The sequence below is a fragment of the Carcharodon carcharias genome, chromosome 1 (assembly GCF_017639515.1).
Source record: "Carcharodon carcharias isolate sCarCar2 chromosome 1, sCarCar2.pri, whole genome shotgun sequence".
In the NCBI taxonomy this organism is placed as follows: domain Eukaryota; kingdom Metazoa; phylum Chordata; class Chondrichthyes; order Lamniformes; family Lamnidae; genus Carcharodon; species Carcharodon carcharias.
Window position 1 is genome coordinate 188,207,578 of NC_054467.1, and position 20,701 is coordinate 188,228,278.

Here is a 20,701-nt window from a genome sequence, read left to right on the forward strand (position 1 = left end):
GCATCTTTTGGTTGCAGTGTGATTTTGGCTGTAGTTTCGGTCTGATCGTCAGTGGGTTATCGGAGTACTGCTAATTACAGGTCAGATATTGGCGTGTCACAACTATTACTACCCTGGTACATAGAGAGATATAGTTTTACTAATACTAAAGCAAAATACTGCAGATGCTGGAAATCTGAAATAAAAACAAAAAAATGCTGGAATTACCCAGTAGGGCAGGCAGCATCTGTGGAGAAAGAAACCATTAACGTTTCAGCTCGAGATGATTCTTTTTCTCTCCACAAATATCGCCTGACCTGCTGAGTATTTCCAGCATTTTATATTATTACTGTTGCCTATGAGTTAATCTGAGAGTTACCATTATTACTATTAGTTATGGGTGCAATTTCAGTCAGTTACTAGTAGTTTTTGGTGGAATCACCTTCCATCTGTGAGTCTCCCCCACTTTTGATTTCACCTATTCCCTGCCCTCAGTTTCCATTCTTTGCCCAACTTCTAATTCTTGGAATTTCTCACACAGCTGCTGGCGTGAAACCATTTGCAAAGATACTCAGCTACAGGGGACCCAACCTTTAGAAGCTCAATATCATAGCATTTGCAGATGTCCCATGATTGAATATTACACAGACAAGACAACATGTGATTGGATATTAGGTGATTAACCATCATGTGACCGTGTGGTAAGATATCACATGGTCATACCTCCAGGAATGCCTCCAACCACAGTTGGCAACCCTAGTCCCAAGGTACTTCACAGATGAAAATGTTTGCCCAGCCAAAGATGGAGATAATAGGAGGGATGACCAAAAGCTTTGTCAAACAGGTGGCTTTAAGAGGGATGGTAAAAAGTAGAGGGAGTGTGCAAAGGGAATTCTGAAGCATAGTGCCAAGACAACTGAAGATTCGGTTAACAATGGCACAGCGAAGAGAGGGAGGGGCACACAAGGCTACAGTCAGAACACTGGTGAGCACTAAGGAAGAGCTCTGGAGGAGGAGGTTACAGAGATAGGAGGGGCGAGGTCATGAAGAGATTTTAAAGAGAGGGAGAAAATTTTACATTGGAGTCATTCGAGGATCAGCAATCAATGTAACTGATAAAGACAGGAGTGATGGGTGAGCAAGACTTGGTACAGGATAGGTTACAGGAACAAAGTTTTAGATGAGCTGAATAGTATGGTATGGGAAGCCAGCTAGAAGTGCACTGGAATAATTGAGACTGGAGGTGACAAAATGCATGGCCTTCAGCAGTAGGATGGGTTGAGACAGGGTAAAAATATTTCATCATTGTGACATGGTTCCTTTGACTTAAACCAATGCTGGCTCAACAGGTTTAAACTTTTTAAGGTTACATTTTAGCTGGATAATTGGAACTGCAGGCTATACCTTTACTATGATGGCTACATATTTCTTATATTGACCTAATAATAATAATAATAATCCAGCATCACAAAGGGTGCTGAAAGTTGTAGACTAATAGCTAAATGCAAAATTACAATTCTAGATCATTGACTGCAGGCTGGGAGTTAACAGGGATTGAACCTTAATAATCTGCGCCTAGTTTCAGTCTAAACATAACAAACACAGCTCCCCTGTACAGAGTTAATCGGCAAAGCTTCAAGGATACAAACTTCACTTGAATTTTACTTTAACAAAAAAGGCTTATTGCTTCAGCCACACAAATTAACTACAAAACCACAGCAATCATAGATATACTTCAAAAAATAAAAGCAAATGTTTTTGGTTGTTATACATTTAGCATAAATATCGAGTCAAAATATGAAGTAAGCATTTCCAATTTTAAAGAATGAGCAGCTTGTCTGATTGAGCCAGTGTCAGGGCTGAATGTTAACTGCAATATAACTACAGCCACCTTCTGAAACAAAGCTCAAAAAGAACTTAGGCAGCTGCTATACAGTTTTTAAATTTCTGATGCAGAAGAAAGCTTGGTCTTACAGAGGTTTAACTGCCAATTAAAGGTTGGTGAGCAACAGACCATGCATGCACTAAAGTACACTGGTGGAGTAATATGCACATGCAGAGCTCTGTAACCCAGTTCAACTGTGAGTACACAGTGTGTGCAAATGTGAACACTTTTTTTACTCTTCGCTTTGAAATGCTCCCACTCTTTGTTTTACAAACTGTCCAATTGGAGTGGAGTGGCATAATTTCAGTAGACAATGCCAGACTTGACAACAGAATCATATTGCAAACTTTCCATCTTAGGTTTAGAGTAAATTCAGAAGATTTATAATATTGGAAATGTAATTGGTAGAGATATTACAATGAGTCAAATGGATAAGGATTTCTTGAAAGAAGTTCACAGAATATGTCACATCAAATTATCTGCACAAGATACTGAAATATATTCAGGGGAGATGGTAGTGAAGTGGTAATGGACATGGTGATGCCACTGGACTAGTAACCCAGAGGCCCAGGCTATTATTTTGGGGACGTGGGTTCAAATCCCACCACGGCAGCTGGTGAAATATAAACTCAATTAATAAATCTGGAATTAAAAATTAATCTCAGTAACGCTGACCACAAAACTATCATTGATTGTTGTAAAAAGCCATCTGGTTCCTTTGGGGAAGGAAATCTGCCATCCTTAGCTGGCCTGGCCAACATGTGACTCAAGATGCACAGCAATGTGGTTGGCTTTTAACTACTCTCTGAAATGGCCTAGCAAGCGGTTCAAAGGCAATAAGAAATGGGCAACAAATGCTGGCCTTGCCAGCGATGCCCACATCCCATGAGAAAATAAAGAAAAAAAATTCATGGGTCACTCTTCCATCTCATACATTAGCTGCTTATTTGTCTCTATTTGATAGACTAGTGCTGATTTGAATGAAATCTTGCCACTTGGGTATTTTGAAGCCACTATCACAGCAGAGAGGGATATGCTTGTATTTGTGAGGGCTCTGAAATGATGCGTTATTCAAAGACTAAAAAAAAAATCACTGCTTCAAGCAAACTTTACTACATCATTAAAATGTAGAGAGGGAATCTACAAGTTCAGTCTCTTACCTCTTTTCCACCCATAGCTTCAAACATCTTTTCCAGCTGAACTCTCAGTTGTTGTACATTATTCATAAGAATGCAAGGCTGGTGGATAGAAATGTAAAATTGTTTAATTAAAAATTACTCAGATTTTTTATTTTTTAGGTCAAATTTGCATTCAGGTTTATGCAACAGCCTATAAGACAGCTATATTCAGTTTCATTCATAAGGAGAAAACTGTCAACTTTCTCAGAGTTAAATATTTTCTTCAATTCTATTCCGGAAATGCAGCAGCATGAAGGGATTGATATAAGACACAAAAACAAGAATTATGGTTCATATTTTTCAGGCTGCAGGAATGCAAAGCGTAGAATTCCACTTGAGTCAGTATTAGAACCATTGCTCTTCTCAATATTTATGCATATGATTTGAACTTCGTTAGATGAAGAAGTGGAGAAAATTGCAGGAAGTAGGACTAATTGGATTGCTCTTTGAAAGACTTAATGGGCCAAATGGACTCATTCTGTGCTGCATTATTCTTTGATTCTATAGCTCTGATCTTATCTTGGAGGCACGTAGTGGTGAAGTTAAGAACAGCAAACCCAGAAGCTCATTTCATGAAATTTCATGAATGTCCTGCAGTTTTTAGCATTTAATAATATTTTACTGTAGATTTCCCACCCACAGCCAGCCTGATTGACATGTTGATTGCCTGTCAGGCAGAAAAGCTTGCAGTACAAGGCAGCAGCCAATAGGTAGTATTGTGGGAGGAGTTGGGAAATTGTGGAGGGTAGGAGGGGGGTCATGGTTATGAAGATGGTGGTAGAGGGAGCAGATGGTGGCTGTGGAGGGTCTCTGATCACAGAGGCGCTGTGTTCAATGAGTGGTGGGTAGGGGGATAGGATATAGGGGCGGAGGAATTTTACTGGTCAGCTAGTTGGGCTTGGGGGAAACACTCCTGCTCCTCCCAGTCCACAAGCAGTGATATAAAGACACTTACCACATGGATTCAGCCCTTCTCAGCTCTTTTCAGTTGCCATGTTTCCCAAGACAAGGGATACCTGGCTGACTGCAGTTAAACATAGATTCACTGTTAAAAGGAACGCAGCCTCATTAAAATTTTTAAATAACTGACTCACCTCCTGAGCACAGACTGGCCACTCAGCTTTTGCCCTGCCTCCTTTAAAGCCACAAGTGGGTCGGTTGAGTTCCTGTTTTCACTGTTTAACTTGTAAACCTCCCAGCCAAACCAAACCTGCCCATTTTTGGGAGTTAAGATTACCTTCTATGATTCTACACCACAATATCAGGATTTGCAGACAGCTCCAAAAAGGAAATTTGCATAACTGCAAAGAAGTCTAAGCAAATTCAACAGCAGCAACTTACATTTATATAGCACACTTAATGCAGTAAATAGTGTAGGCATTTAACAAGAGTGATAACAATAAAAACATTCTTGACATTAAAGGATAAATCAAAAAAGGATAAAAGAATAAAGGAAATGACTAAAACCTTGATTATAGAACTATAGAAAAGTTACAGCACAGAAGGAGGCCATTCGGCCCATCTTGTCCATGCCAGACCGATGACACCCAGGTGTCCTTTCTAATCCCACCTTCCTGCACCTGGCCCATAGCCCTGCAGCTTACAGCACTTGAGGTGCAGATCCAGGTACTTTTTAGAGTTTCTGCCCCTACTACCAACTTGGGCAATGAATTCCAGACACCCACTACCCTCTGCGTAAAAAAGTTCTTCCTCATGTCCCCCCTACACTTTCTGCCACTTATCTTGTGTCCCCTGGTTCTAGAATTCTCCACCAAGGGAAACAATTTTATCCTGTCCACTCTATCTATTCCCCTCATGGTTTTGTATACCTCAGTCAAGTCACCTCTCAGCCTTCTCTGTTCTTAGGAAAATAACCCCAAACTATCCAATCTCTCCTCGAAGCTACACTTTTCTAACCCTGGCAACATTCTTGTAAACCTCATCTGCACTCTCACCAGAGCTATTACGTCCTTCCTGTAATGTGGTGACCAGAACTGCACAAAATGCTCCAGTTGTGGCCTCACCAGTGTTTTATACAATTACAACATTATATCCTTACTTTTATATTCTATATGCTTTTTATATTCATCTGCCAATGAAGGAGAGCATTCCATATGCCTTCTTTACAACCTGGTCTACTTGAACTGCTGCCTTCAGGGACCTGTGTATTTGTACGCCAAGATCTCTCACTTCATCTACCTCTCTTAGTATATTCCCATATATTGTGTAATCCCTGTAACTGTTTGACCTCCCTAAATGTATGACCTCACACTTCTCTATGTTAAAATCCATCTGCCACTTTACCACCCACTCCACCAACCCATCTATATCATTTTGGAGATTATGGCTATCCTCTACACGATCCACTACTCAGCCAATCTTTGTGTCATCTGCAAATTTCCCATTCATGCCCCCCATGTTCACATCCAAATCGTTAATATATAACGCAAACAGCATGGGTCCCAACACCAAGCCCTGTGGAACACCGCTTGAGACAACTTTCCATTCGCAAGGGCATCCATCGACCATTACCCTTTGTTTCCTGTTACAAAGCCAACCTTTTATCCAGTTTGCCACATAACCCTGAATCCCATGGGCTTTTACTTTCCTGGCCAATCTGCTAGGTGGGACTTTGCCAAATGCCTTGCTAAAATCTATGTACACAACATCCACTGCACTACCTTCATCAACCCTTCTTGTCACTTCCTCAAAGAATTCAAGCAAATTTGTGAGGCAAGACCTTCCTTTAACAAATCCATGCTGACCATCCCTGACTAGTCCATGCCTTTCCACATGACAGTTAATCCTATCTCTCAGGATTGATTCTACTAATTTGCTCACCACCGATGTAAGACTAACTGCCCTATAATTGTTTGGCATTTCCTTTGATCCTTTTTTAAACACTGAAACTACGTTCGCATTTCTTCATTCCTCCGGTACCTCCTCTGTATCAAGTGAAGATTGGAAAATCATTCTCAGATCATCTGCTATCTTCTCCCTGACTTCCTTCAGCAGCCTCAGAAACAATCCATCTGGCCCTGGTGACTTATCAACTTTCAAGGATTTCAACCCTTCGAGTACTTCCTCTCTCTTTATGACTATCCCGTCCAATATCTCGCAGTGTTCCTCCTGGACCACTATATCTACATCCTCCCTTTCCTTTGTAAACACGGAGTCAAAATATTCATTCAAATCCCTACCCGCAGCCTCTGCATCTACACACAAGTTTCCATCTTCATCTTTGATAGGTCCCACTGTTTCCTTAACAAACCTTTTAGCATTAATGTATTGGCAAAACATCTTTGGGTTATCTTTAATTTTACTTGCTAATCTTTTTTCATGCCCTCTCTTTGATTTCTAGATTTGGCACTACCACTCTTATTTTTGTAGGGGACATGTCTACTTTGTACAATTAGGATCTCGCTTTTTAGTGCTTCCCACTGGTTTTCCACTGTTTTATCCTCCAGCAGTGCAATCCAGTCCACCTCAGCCAAGTCCCTTCTCATTTCTGCAAAATTTGCCTTCCCCCAGTTTAAGACTTTTACTCCTGCCTTATCTCTGACCTTTTCCATGGTAATGCAAAATTTAACTGAATTGTGATCACTGTCCCTGATATGGTTGCCTACTGTCACTTCACCCACTTGCCCTTCTTCGTTCCCCAGGACTAGGTCTAGAATTGCATCTCCTCTCGTTGGGTTTGTCACTAATTGGTTGAAAAAATTTTCCTGGACACACTGCATAAATTTTTCTCCCTCAGTGCCCCTTATATTGTTTGAATCCCAGCTGATATTAGGATAGTTGAAGTCTCCTACTATTATTGCCCTCTTGTTCTTATAAGCAGAAATTTGCCTACATATTTGTTCTTCTATCTCCCTTTCACTATTTGGGGGTCTGCAGCATACTCCCAGTAGTGTGACTGCCCCTTTTTTATTTCTAAGCTTAATCTATAAAGCCTCGTTTGTTGACCCATTTAGTAATTCATCCCTTCTCACAACTGGAATTTAACCATTAGTGCTACCCCCCACCCTTCTTTTTTATCTCCTACTCTATCATGTCTGAAGACTATAACCAGGGATACTAAGCTGCCAGTTTTGTCCCTTCTTTAGCCAGGTCTCCGTTGACATCCTGCTGCCATGTTTCTGCCTGTGCCCTTAACTCATCTATCTTGTTTGTAATACTCCTGGCATTGAAGTATAAACAGTTTAAGCCCGTCAATTTCCCTTGCTGGACACTCTGTAAACTTTGTTTCTCCTGTAACTCCATGTCTATCACAACGGCTCTAGCTAATGTTCTAACTCCATTTTTCTGATCTGAATCCGGCCTATCTGATCCTACTCCTGGGACCCCATCCCCCTGCCACACTAGTTTAAATACTCCCCAACAGAACTAGCAAAAGCCCCCGCAAGGACACTGGTCCCAGCTCTGCCTGGGTGCAATCCATCCAGTTTGTACAGGTCCCACCTTCCCCAGAACTGGTCCCAGAGCCTCAAGAATCTGAATCCCTCCCAGCAACACCATCTCTCCAGCCACGTGTTCATTTGGTCTATCCTCTTATTCCTGCTCTGGTTAGCACGTGGAGCTGGGAGTAATCTTGAGATTACTACATTTGAGGTCCTGCATTTTAATTCATCTACTAACTTGCTGTACTGAGCTTGCAGGTCCTCATCACTTAGTTTACCTATGTCGTTGGTACCAATGTGTACCACGACCACTGGCAGTTTACATTCCCTCCCCAGAATGTCCTGCAGCCACTCCGTGACATCCTGGACCCTGGCACCAGGGAGGCAACATACCATCCTTGATTCACGTTTGCAGCCACAGAAGCGTCTGTCTGTGCCCCTAACTATTGAATCCCCTATCACTATAGCCCTGCCACTTGTTTTCCTCCCGCCCCTCTGAGCAGCAGAGCCACCCACGGTGCCGGGAACTTGGCTGTTGCTGCTTTCCCCCTGAAAGGCCATCCCTCCCAAAGGTATCTAAAGCGGTATATCTGTTAGAGAGGGGGATGGCCACAAGGGACTCCTGCACTACCTTCCTGAGTCTTTTACTGTTCCTGATGGTCACCCATTCCCTTTCAGCATGTGTAATCTTCACCTGCGGTGTGACCACCTTGCTAAATTATAAAGGTAGGCTTTTAGGAGCATCTTATAAGTGGAGGCATGGAGAGCCAGGAAGCTTTAAGGAGAGAATTCTAGACATTAGAGCCAAGGCAGCTGAAAGCTAGCTACCAATGGTGGAGAAATTAAATTCACAGGAGGCCAAAGGAATGCAGAGATCTTGAAGGTTTGACAGGCTGGAGGAGGCTACACAGATAAGGCAGGGTGAGGCCATGGAGGGCTTTCAAAAACAAGGATGAGGAACTTAAAATTAAGGTGTTGTCAGAGCAGCAGCCAGTCAAGGTCAGGAAGCACAGGGCTGATGGATGAATGAGATTTGGAGTCAGTTAATATATGGCCAGCAGAATTTAGGATGAGTGCAAGTTTATGTAAATGGGAGGCTGGCCAGGAGAGCATTGGAGTAGTCAAGTTTAGAGGTGAAAAGGCATGGGTGACAATTTCAGCAGCAGGCGAGCTGAAGGAGGATCGGAGTTGAACGATGTTACAGAGGTGGAAACAGGCAGTCTTAGTCATTATGTCAATATGTGCTTGGATACCCAACAGGGTCTCTCTCAACACCAAAGTTAAGACAGCTTAAAGACAGTTACCAGGATTGGAAATGGTAGACAGGGAATAGAGTTTGCATCGGAAACAAAGACAATGGCTCAGTCTTCCCCAGTAAGTAGCTGGAGGAGGTTTCTCCTCATCCATAGGCACCTTCCTTCTACCTGCTGTAAAAATAGTTAAATCTAAAACAATACTTAATAAGAATTAGAATGAAGGAAAATATACTAACTAATGTCTCCTTGGAACAGTAGGACTTAAAGTTCTTCAGAAGAATATCTGCATACTGTAGCAACACTTTGCTTATTGTCTGCCAAAGAGAAAGAAGACATCCTCATGAATTCAATTCCTTCCTACTGTTCATGAGTGATACACAACATATAAACGACTAAACACAGATGGTAAAAATTTTAAATAAGTTTATTATTTTTCACTTTACAAGGATAAAGTTGCAAGATAGAGTTTATCAAAAAGAATTATTTGTATTTGTCATGCATACTCCAAAACTGTGCTCAGAAAATGTCATTACTTTTCACTACACATAGGCATTAAGCATTATCAAATAGCATAATTTCAAAGTATATCCAGCACAAACCTGCAACACAGTCAGAGACACCAGAAAAACTCATCAATTATCAGTTTAAAAATAAAAAAATGGCAAACATGTCAGTCCACATTTTAAATCCCTCACTGGAGTTCTGAGGTAGACATGAGGCCATCCAGCCTTCCATAGCATGAGGACCAGGATATCCTAACTCCCAGACCTCATCTGTGCCCGCCTGCCAATATATTGAAAGGGAAGTTCGGGAGGACATCATGGTTGGAGGAAGGAAACCCTCACGCTTTCTTTGTGGGGGCAAGAGGAGAACACTTGCCCCTCCTAGACTGTAAAGAAACATTTTAAAAAAAATAATCTACCTTTCTTGGTCTCCTCTGGCTCTGCTCATTTTACTGCCAGTTTGGCATGGTGGGGAAGCCACAATTGTTTCTCCACAAAGACATCAGGGTTAAAATTTCAGTCGGGGCCCCAGTGATGTCTTTGTTAAAGGCATAGTTAAAGGACCCTGCTGTCCTCTGGTGGGTGTCGCTCTTGCCTGCTCACAACCTGCTGGAAATCAGCAGAACTGGAGGAAGTAAGTCAGTGTGGCATTCTAATTGACCACCTGCCCAGTTACTGCTAGTGGAAAGGATTAAATTCGATCCTTTAGTCACAAAGCATTGGTGGGAATCTTTGGCTTACTAGTAAGCACACCATGATGTTATCTTCAAGCTACATCAGTAGAGCATTACCAACATGTCTGAACTGAAATTCTGCTGGACAGTAAGAAGCTTCTTTCAGACAGATTCCACGACACAAATTCGCAGGCAACTTATCCCAGTCACCTTCCCTCTTCACCGTACTAACTGCCTATAAAAACACTTTTTTTACTGTGTGCCTTTTAGCTTCCCTCCATTCATACCTTGAAACGTGCTCTATTAATAAAACACAACAGGAGACACCAACAAAGTTCAAATTTTTTAGTCAATTTTTTTCAGCTAGAATCTTGAAAAAAGTATTTTTACCTTTGCAAATCTCCTCATGTAATGAGCAACAATCACTGGATCAGGACACTCAAGTTTCTTGATAATCTCAAAGCTTTGATTTAATTGTGTGAACACATCCACCACCGAGCAGGAGAATAAAGCGTGTTCAGATGTTTGCTGGAACTGATGTACAACATATAAATTCAGTTTAGAAATCAAAGCATTTAGCATAACTACAATAGAACAATACAAGCTTCAAGAATAAAAGTGAAGTTTTCTAATCACAAATTACATATTTTTTGCTTGGAATCACTTAGCATTGCATTGATCAAAACTGAATTCTTAATTATAGTTCAGGAGATTCAGGGGTGCTTTCTTTCCCTTTGATTCATCTTTCCTTTTTAATGTTGTGTCATAGTTAAGGTAACAGTAACACATTTTTTACATTTACACAAGTGAACCAGAACATCACTATTCCCCCTCCGACTAGCTGATGCTAGTTTTCAGGAATAGTGGAATTTTCAAAATGCAATTGAGACTCTATATAATTAATAGTTCCTCAGTGTCGTGTCCTTGATGGTTAACCACCTTCAGCTACTTCATCAATGACCTTCTTTCCAACATTAGGTCAGAAGTGGGGCTGTTTGCTGATGATTGCAAAATGTTCAGCACCATTCATGACTCCTCCTGAAGCAGTTCATGTCCATATGCAAGACCTGGACAACATTCAGATTTGGGCTGAAAAGTGGCAAATAACATTTGTGCCAAACAAGTGCCAGGCAATGACCATCTCCAGCATGAAAAAATCTAACATCTCCCCTTGACATTCAATGGCATTACCATCACCAAATCCCCCACTATCAACATCCTGGGGGTTACCATTGACCAGAAATTGAACTGGACCAGCCATATACATACTGTGGCTACAACAGCGGTTAATTCACCTCATGACTCACCAAAGCCTGTCCATCATCCACAAGGCACATGTCAGGAGTGTGATGGAATTCTCTCCACTTAACTGGATGAGTGCAGCTCCGACAACACTCAAGAAGCTCAACACAATCCAGGACAAAACAACCCGCTTGATTGGCACCCCATCCACAAACATTCACTCCCTCCATCACTGACACAGAGTGGCAGTGGTGTGTACTATCTACAAGATGCACTACAGCAACTCACCAATGCTCCTTCATCAGTACCTTCCAAACTGGTTAACTCTACCACCTAGAAAGACAAGGGCAGCAAATGCATAGGAACACCACCATCTGCAATGGCCACTTCAAACCTCATCTGACCCTGTGCTATTTTATCCCCCAGTCAGGGAGGCCCATGCTAAACTGGTAGTCTGACAGCTTTCTCTACATGTGCTGGTGATGGGCATAGGAGTGGGGGAAAACTCCTCTTCGGGTCCCCTGTGTCCAACCCAAGATTGCGCTTCCCCCTTTTAATGTCCCTTTTCTGGCCTGTTAAACTCAGCACCCCAGCCTGATCCTGGCAAAATACCCCTAATTGCTTTGGTGTCTGGCTCCAGCGACAGTCTTCACTGGGGACTGCCTGTCATCCCAGAAGTGGCCACTCGATGCTGCTGGGACCACAGAGTTGTCACCCTTCTGATGTGGGACTTCCTGTCCCTGACGGGTGGAAACCCTGCCTCCAGCCTATTAACGGCCAATTGACAGTGGGGCAGCCGTGCTTCCTGAGGGTGAACTACCCACCAATCTTTTAGCTGAGAGGGAGCAGGTGAGGACCACAGTGCCCTGTAAAATCTAGTCAGTTTTAGAAGAACTGACACTCAATACAATTCGGCGAATGTAAAATAATAAGTCAACAAAATATTGAAATATAGTGTTGAATAAACACTAGTCAGAAGTCAGAGAAAGTAGCAATCCATCGACATAGCGTATTGTGTACTGTGTCTTGTTCATGTTGTTGAAATATTCAAATACTGGAAGCAGAGTAGACACAATATTGTTTGCTATTGCCAAAGGTTTGAATTATGAGGAAAGACTGGAAGAATTGGGATTTAAACCTGGAAATGAAGCAACTGATCATAGATTTCAAAGGTATATGAGATATTTGATAGTGTAGAAAAGGTAAATTTGTATAATTATTAAATTGAGAGAATTGAATAGTATATGAACATAAGGTAAAAATAGAGGCAAAACTCCTGGCAAAACTCCAGCTGTGAAAATTGCAAGCTGACCACTGACAGGCAGCAGCTTTCCTACTAGTTGGCTGGTATCTCAGCAAAGCTTTCCCAGCAGAAGCATGGATTTGAATGTGTATTCCATGTTCAATTGCACTCTACATCAATCATGAATGGATTCAATTTAACTGTTTCCATTTAATTACTGCCTGTGTGTAAAATGACAATGTAAGCTTTGAGCATGAAAGTCCAACTGGCTCATCCAGTTTTTCCTTTGGAACCTTCCATGAGTTTCATTGCTGATCCTAGGAGTATTATCCCTGTTTTAACTTTAACAGGTCCTTTTTCAGAACTTGCCATTATTTTCTGTTCTACCTTGATGGTGATCTTTCAAACAATTCTATTACCTTACAAAAAAAAAGTTACCTAAATTACTCATTTTGAGCTTGACAGAAGAGCTTCCCTGGATTTATTTGTTTCCAAACCTGCAAACATCTTAAAGACTGGGAGAGACTGGGAAGAGTGTCCTGCAGTCAGCATCACAGTGAAGCAGTCTGGGAAGAGTGTCCTGCGGTCAGCATTGCAATGAAGCAGTCTGGGAAGAGTCCTGCAGTCACCATCGCGGTGAAGCAGTCTGGGAAGAGTGTCCGGCAATCAGCATCATGGTGAATCAGTCTGGGAAGGGTGTCTTGCATTCAGCATCACAGTGAAGCAGTCTGGGAAGAGTGTCCTGCGGTCAGCATTGCAATGAAGCAGTCTGGGAAGAGTCCTGCAGTCAGTATCACAGTAAAACAGCCTGGGAAGAGTCTCCTGCATCGGCCTTTTGGCTAAGATCAAGTGTAGTCGCGAAGCGATGGCTATAACCAGTCGAGCCCCATACCATGGGGTACCTAAGACCATCCGGGTGACAGTGAAAGACAACGAAGAAATCCCAATTCTTCATCAAGTGGATCCTGTTGAAGGAGTGTGGATTTGAAGCGGGGGAGATCTACTCCCTGCAAGACTTCCCCAGCGCTGGATGTTTCGACGTGACTTTCAAGCGTGTGGCAGCTTGCGTCAAGTTCCTGAAGTTGTTCGAAGAGAACAGAGACCCAGCCGGAGATGAAGATCCTAACGGTGGAGCCGCTCTTTGCTCTGCCATTGCAACGGGACCGTGTGGTGACGGTGCATCTCTACAATCCCTACGTCCCTGTTGACGACATGCTCACCTCCCTTGCCAGGTACGTTGAAAAGGTTGGGAGCTGCACCGAGGTTAGAGACGCCTTCGGAATTTGGACATGCAAATGCCAGGTTAAGGTCACGCTCAAGACCGATGGTAAGGGAGCCATCTTCCACCCTCCTTCCAGCTTCGCTATCCGGGGAAACCGTGGCTACCTTGTCTACGCTGGGCAGCCCAAACTTTGTCACTCATGTGGCAAGTCTGGTCATGTGGCAGCCAACTGCAGCGCCGCCCTCTGCAAGAACTGCAAACAGGAAGGGCACCAGACAAAGGACTGCAAACAGACTAAGTGCTGCAAATTGTGTGGTGAGGCAGGTCACTTCTACAGGATCTGCCCCAAACGCTGCCTCATTTATTCACAAGCAGCCAAAGCCAACGAGGGGGAAGCAGAGGAAATGCTTCGTGTCACTACTACCAAGGACACTTGCAACACTCCAACCACCATGGCCCCCAGTGAGAACAACGGGACAAAGGAGGACACAGAGAGAGACAAGGTGGAGGAAAAGATTGAGGCAGCAGACAGCCAATCAACAGCACTGCCCCCTGAACCTCCCACTCCTCAGGAGAGCAAATCAATGGAGGAGGAGGAAGCAGCAGAAAATCAGCAGGGGGAGTGGCAGCTGGTGAAGAGAGCCAAAAGGAAGAAGGGGCTAAGAAGGGACCAAGCCACTTCCCAGACAAGTGTAAAGAGGCATCTCCCATCCGACACGGATGACAAGGGCAGCTGCTCTTCGGACGAAGAAGTGCAAGGGTGGCACCTACTGAAGAAGTGGCAAAGCTTTAGGGAGTTGGAGGACGAGACACCCGAGCTCCAAAACGTTGGAGACAATGAGGAGACCAGCGCACCCCAACATTGCCCACAATCCAAAGAGGTCAGCGCACCCCAGCTCCGGGAAGTCGGGGGCAGCAACGTCCCAGAGGGAGAGAGGATTGGAGAAGCTTCTCCATCAGAGGTCATTTCAAATCCCGTTCTCTGCACGAAACCCCAGATGCCACCTGAGCAGAACATCTCCAATGGGGAGGTTCAGGACAGTTTCCTCAGCCCATCTAAAGTGAGGCAATTTGAGAACACTACGGGCATGCAGGAGCAGACCAAAGGTCTGGGACTCTCAGAGGTAACAGATTTGGTAAGAGACTAAATGCTTTAAAATGGGTGTAAAGATTGTATCCATAAATGTGCATAGCATTAAATCTACTACACGATGTGTTGTGACCTTGGACTACCTTGCCAAGGTCAAAGCTGACCCGTTGTTTCTGCAGGAGTGAGCGATTCTGCACCTCAGCTCCTACAGGCAATGGTCACGATGGTGGTCCCACGGGCCATCGATATGGTCGGGAGGAAACGACTCTCGTTCCTCCGGCCTTGGTATTCTGCTGCGTGAAGGCAACTTCACCATCTCCGAGGTTAAGGAGGTGGTGGGCAGGCACCTCCGCGTAGCAGACGTAATGTACAAGAATGCCCCACTCCGGTTAATTAACGTGTACGCCCCGGCACAAATGGCCGAGCGGCTGGCGGTTTTTCAGCAGCTTCCACTGCTGCTGGCAACCTCCAGGCCGGTCATTCTGGGCGGTGACTTCAACTGCATCATCGATATGGCTGGACCTTCCAACAGGGCCGACAGCAGATTGGACACTACATCCAGATATCTGATGGAAACAGTTAAGGATGCCAAGCTACGCGACGTCTTCAGCAACCCGGCAGACAGAGTGCAGCATTGATACACCTGGTTGCAGCCAGACGGGTCCATCTGTTCCAGGATAGACTTCCTGTTTGTGTCCCGTGAGTTCGCAGTCAGATCCACCAATGTCAAGCCGGTGTTCTTCTCTGACCACTGCCTCCTACTGGCTGACTGTCACTTAGAGAAAGACCAGAGGGTGGGCAGGGGGGCATGAAAGCTAAACGTGCAACTGCTGACCCCAGAGAACATTGAGGAGCTCAAGAGGGATTACAAAGGTTGGAGAACCGTGAAACCCCTCTTTGAGTCCCTGACCCACTGGTAGGAAGCGATCAAGGGAAACATCAAGAGGTTTTTCATCCTCAAAGGCGCCCAGAAAGCTACAAAAGAACGGAGGGAAATGTGCCGGCTCCAGAATAACATGCAGAATCTGCTCCAGCTGCAGTCGATGAGGGTCGATGTCAAGGAGGAACTCCAAGAACTGAAGAGCCAGCAAGCCTCGCTCTTTGCCTCGGAGGCCTCCAAGATCATCTTCTGGTCCAGAGTCCGCTCCGTGTAGCAGGATGAGACGTACTCACGTTTCTTCCTCCAAAAGGTACACAGAGAGAGCTCTGCGATCAGCAGCCTGAAGGAAGAAGACGGCTCAGTAAAATCATCACAGTCCAACATTTTGAGGATCAGCAGATCCTTTTATGCCAGATTGTACGACGTGAAGCCCACAGACAGCACGGCCTCCCAGTCCTTCCTGTTCTCTATCACGGAAGTCTTAGACAACAGTACACGGGAAAGCCTGGACAAACAGCTGACTCCTGACGAACTGACGAATGCCCTTGAGTCTTTCGAGAAGAGTAAAACGCCCGGAAGCGATGGCTTGCTACCGGAGTTCTATTTGGCTCTGTGGGACTGGATCGGCCCAGAACTGCTAGAAGTGTATGCTCCTGGCCGGGAACATGTCAGAATCCATGAGGAAAGGCATCATCACTCTCATCTACAAGCACAAGGGGGAAAGGGAGGAAATTAGAAATTGGCGACCCAATTCACTATTGAATGTGGACTCTAAGATTCTGTCCAAGGTCATCTCCAATTGGGTCAAGTCCGCTTTGGAATTCGTGATCCACCCTGACCAGACCTGCACTGTGTGAGGCAGGAACATCTCTGACAGCCTCGCGCTGCTCAGGGATATGATTGCCTATGTGCAGGACAGGGGTGTGGACAGCTGCATCATCAGCCTGGATCAGAAGGCTTTTGACAGAATATCGCACACCTATATGGTGGATGTGCTCTCCAAAATGGGATTTGGGGAGGGAATTCGTAATTGGATCCAACTGCTCTACACTAATATCAGTAGCGCAGTCTCAATCAATGGGTGGAAATCAGATAGCTTTCCGATTAAATCTGGAGTCAGGCAGGGCTGCCCTCTCTTCCCTGTCCTTTTTGTGTGTTGGATAGAACCCTTTGCTGAGTCCATCAGGAAGGATCCAGGCATAAGAGGAGTGACGATCCCAGGCAGTGGAGGCACTCAGGTCAAAGCCTCCCTGTACATGGATGATGTGGCCATCTTCTGCTCGGATCTGCTGTCGGTGCGCAGACTGATCCACATCTGCGACCAGTTCAAACTGGCCTCCGGAGCCAAGGTAAATCGTGGGAAGAGTAAGGCCATGTTCTTTGGGAACTGGGCTGACTGATCCTTTGTCCCCTTCACCATCAGGACTGATGGTTCGGAGGGACCGGCGCATGTGTTAGAAACTGGAAGGAGTGAGTGTCTATGGTGAAAACAAAATTGGGCATGTGGGAGCGACCCTCCCTCTCCATTGCGGATAAGAACCTGGTCATCAGGTTTGAGGTACTCTCTCTGTTGCTGTACATGGCGCAGGTCTGGCCCATTCCAGACTCCTGCGCAATGGCGATCACCCGAGCCATCTTTCACTTTATCTGAAGGTTGAAAATGGATCGTGTCCGCAGGGATGCAATGTACAAGCCTCTAGATAAAGGGGGAAAAAACATGCCCAACATTGCCCTCATTCTGATAGCCACCTTTGTGTGCAGCTGCATCAAGCTGTGCATAGACCTCGGTACGCAAACACCAAGTGTCACTATGTGCTGAGGTTCTACCTGTCCCCGGTGTTGCGAAGGATGGGTCTGGCTACACTGCCCTGGAACGCTCCAAGTAGTTGGACCGTGCCGTACCACCTATCCCTCATGGAAAAATTTATGCAGAGAAACACCTTTGACCACACCTTTGATCAGGCAGTGATCAGGACATAACGACTTAGAGGCCCTGCGGGAAAAGGAGAGGGTGGATCCTGTGGGATGGTTCCCCGAGCAGACTGTCAAAGAATGCCTCATCGCCAGAACTTTCCAACAAGAAAGCAAGATGTAGCTTGGCTGGTGGTGAGAAAGGCCCTCCCCGTCAGATCCTTCCTATACGTCAGAGTTTCACGCCCTCTGCACGTTGCCCTTGAGGTGGCTGTGGTGGGAATGAGACTGTTGTTCACCTCCTTGTGGATTGTGCCTTTGCAAAGAAGGTCTGGAGAGAGATGCAGTGGTTTCTGTCGAGGTTCATCCCGAGCAGTTCTGTGACACAGGACTCTGTGCTCCACGGGCTGTTCCCAGGGATACACACCGAGACAAACATCAACTGCAGCTGAAGGATCATCAACTCTGTGAAAGACACTCTTTGGTCTGCCTGAAACATGTTGGTCTTCCAGCGCAATGAGTTGTCCCCAACCAAGTGTTGTAGACTGGCACATCCCAAAGACCAGGACTACGTGCTGAGGGACGCACTAAAGCTTGGGGCAGCTGCCGCAAAGGCGCAATGGGGAAAGGTCGCTGTCTAAGACCTTTCTGCCACAGTGCACCGAGGGATTGGGAACTGTTGAGAGCCCCTCGAGCTGTATAGCTCAAAATGAATGTATGCATTCAATACTAATTGTATTATAATTGTATTGAAGCACCTCAGAGTGCAACATGATGTATGTTAATAACTCCAATACCTTTGTCTGATTGTCTGCATTGACCATATTGAAATGATTGTAACATTCATTGATTGTATTGATGCACCTGTGATACATGTGTAAAAGTTGAATCTGATTGTACTTGTGATGGTGATTTTGAAATGGTTTGGAATGTTATTTTATGAATAAAGTATATTTTTCAAAAAAAAAGCCTGGGAAGAGTTTCCTGCAGTCAGTTCTTGTTGAAAATAACGAGTGACATCACAAGACAGCGCAAGAGAGCGGCGGAGAGATCAGAGCCAGCGCAAGTGCAGGGAAGCTTCAAAAGGTGACATCAGCACAAAGGTAAGAGCTGAATGGTGAGCAGTGGGTGAGCGCTTTTCTCCAGTTTTTTCTCCTGTTTTACTCCAGTTTAAAACAGATTAGGCTAAGGAAAGGTCAGAGTTCTAGTTTTTATTTAAAGTACATAAATAATTTAACGTTTTTTACTGTTTTTAACTTAAATTAAGGGTTTTTTTCAACTAGAGGTATGGCAGGGCAGTTCAGTCCTGTGTTATGTACCGTATGCAACATGTGGGAAGTCCTAGATACTCCTTGCACTCTGACCAGCCACGTGTGCAGAAAGTGCCACTTGCTGCAGCTACTTGAGCTCTGAGTTTCGGAGCTTGAGCAGCAGCTGGAGGCACTGAGGTGCATCCACGAGGCTGAGAGTTTCGTGGATAGCACGTTTTTAGACATGGTCACCCCACAGCTTACAGAAGTGCAGACAGAGAGGGAATGGGTGACCATCAGTCAGAAGAAAGGTGTCAGGTAGGTAGTCAGGAAATCCCCAGGGTGCATCTTGCTCGAGAACCTTTTATCTGTGTTGGAAAAGGGTGAGAGTGACAGTTCCTCTGCCATGCTCATGGCACTGTGAGTGGTTCAGCTGCACAGGGGTAGGGGAGGAAAAAGAGGGGACGAGCAATAGTAGTAGGGGACTTATTAGTAAGAGGAACAGACAGGCGTTTCTGTGGCCGTAGGCAAGACTTCAGGATGGTATGTTGCCTCCCTGGTGCCAGGGTCAAGGATGTCACTGAACGGCTGCAGGGAAAACAGACAGGGATCATGGTACATATTGGTACCAATGACATAGGTAGAAAGAGGGTGGAGGTCCTGTAAGCAGAATTTAGGAAGCAGATTAAAAAACAGGACCTCAAAGGCAGTAATCTCTGAATGACTTCCGGTGCCACGCGCTAGTGAGTATAGAAATAGGAGGTTAGTCCAGATGAATGCGTGGCTGGAGAGATGGTGCAGGAGGGAGGGCTTTAGATTTCTGGGACATTGGGTCCGTTTCTGGGGGGGGGGGGGTGGGACATGTACAAGGTGGATAGGTTGCACCTGAACATGAATGGGTCCCAACATCCTTGCAGAGAGGTTTGCTAGTGCTGTTGGGGAGCATTTAAACTTACTTGGCAGAGGGATGGGGTCCTGAGAGAAGGTTCAGGAGGGGGAGGTGCACAGCCAAAATTAGAAGAGAGAGCAAGTGAGTCTGGAAGGCATAGAAATTATAGGACAGTTAAGGCACAAGGGAGTCTGGCAAGGTTGGATGGTATTTATTTAATGCAAGGAGTCTGACAAATAAGGCAGATGAGTTGAGGGCACAATTTAACACATGGAAGTATGATGTCATTGCTGTCTCAGAGACATGGCTGAGAGAGGAGCAGGATTGGCAGCTCAATATTCCAGGATATAAGGTCTTCAGGTGAGACAGGGAAGGAGGTAAAATGGGAGGGGGGATTGTAATATTGATCAAGGAATCAATTACAGCAGTAAGGAGGGATGACATCTTAGAAGGCTCCTCAAATGAAGCCATAAGGGTAGAACTGAAAAACAAAAATCAAATTGCTGGGAGTGTACTATAGGCCCCCAAACAGTCAGAGAGAAATAGAAGAGCAGATAAGTAGACAAATTTCAGAGAAGTATAAAAATAATAGGGTACTAACAGTGGGGGATTTCAACTTCCCCAACATTAACTGGGTTAGTCATTTTGTGATAGGTTTAGAGGGAATGGAATTCTTAAAATGCATCCAGGAGAGCTTTTTAAGCCAGTACATAGAAGGTCCTACAAGAAAGGGGGCGGTCCTGGACTTAATTTTAGGGAATGATGCCGGGCAAGTGGTAGAGGTATCAGTGGGGGAGCATTTTGCAGATGTTGATTGTAACTCCTTTAGATTCAGGGTTGTTATGGAAAAGGACAAGGATGGGCCAGGCATCAGAGTTCTAAATTGGGGGAAGGCTGATTTTAATAAGATCAGATATGATTTGGCCAGATTTGGACTGGGAGTAGTTACTTTTAGGTAAATCTGCATCAGAGCAGTGGGACTCATTCAAGAAGGAAATAGGGAGAGTACAGGGCCAACATATTCCAGTAGAGATAAAGAGTGGGACCAACAAATCCAGGGAACCCTGGATGTCGAGGGATATAGAGGATTGGATAAAGA

At 44.8% G+C, this 20,701-nt stretch overlaps 1 protein-coding gene across 5 annotated transcripts in view; it reads right to left on the reverse strand.

The window, feature by feature from the left end:
* LOC121277368 (protein unc-13 homolog B-like) overlaps positions 1–20,701 on the reverse strand; it is a 710,648-nt gene that overhangs the window by 68,599 nt on the left and 621,348 nt on the right. For all 5 annotated transcript variants that reach the window (XM_041186756.1, XM_041186790.1, XM_041186765.1 and 2 more), the window contains 3 exons: positions 10,266–10,409; positions 8,935–9,012; positions 3,025–3,102 (listed from right to left, as the gene is read on the reverse strand). In XM_041186756.1, the coding sequence (XP_041042690.1) occupies positions 3,025–3,102; positions 8,935–9,012; positions 10,266–10,409 (300 nt within the window). The remainder of the gene's footprint in view (positions 1–3,024; positions 3,103–8,934; positions 9,013–10,265; positions 10,410–20,701) is intronic.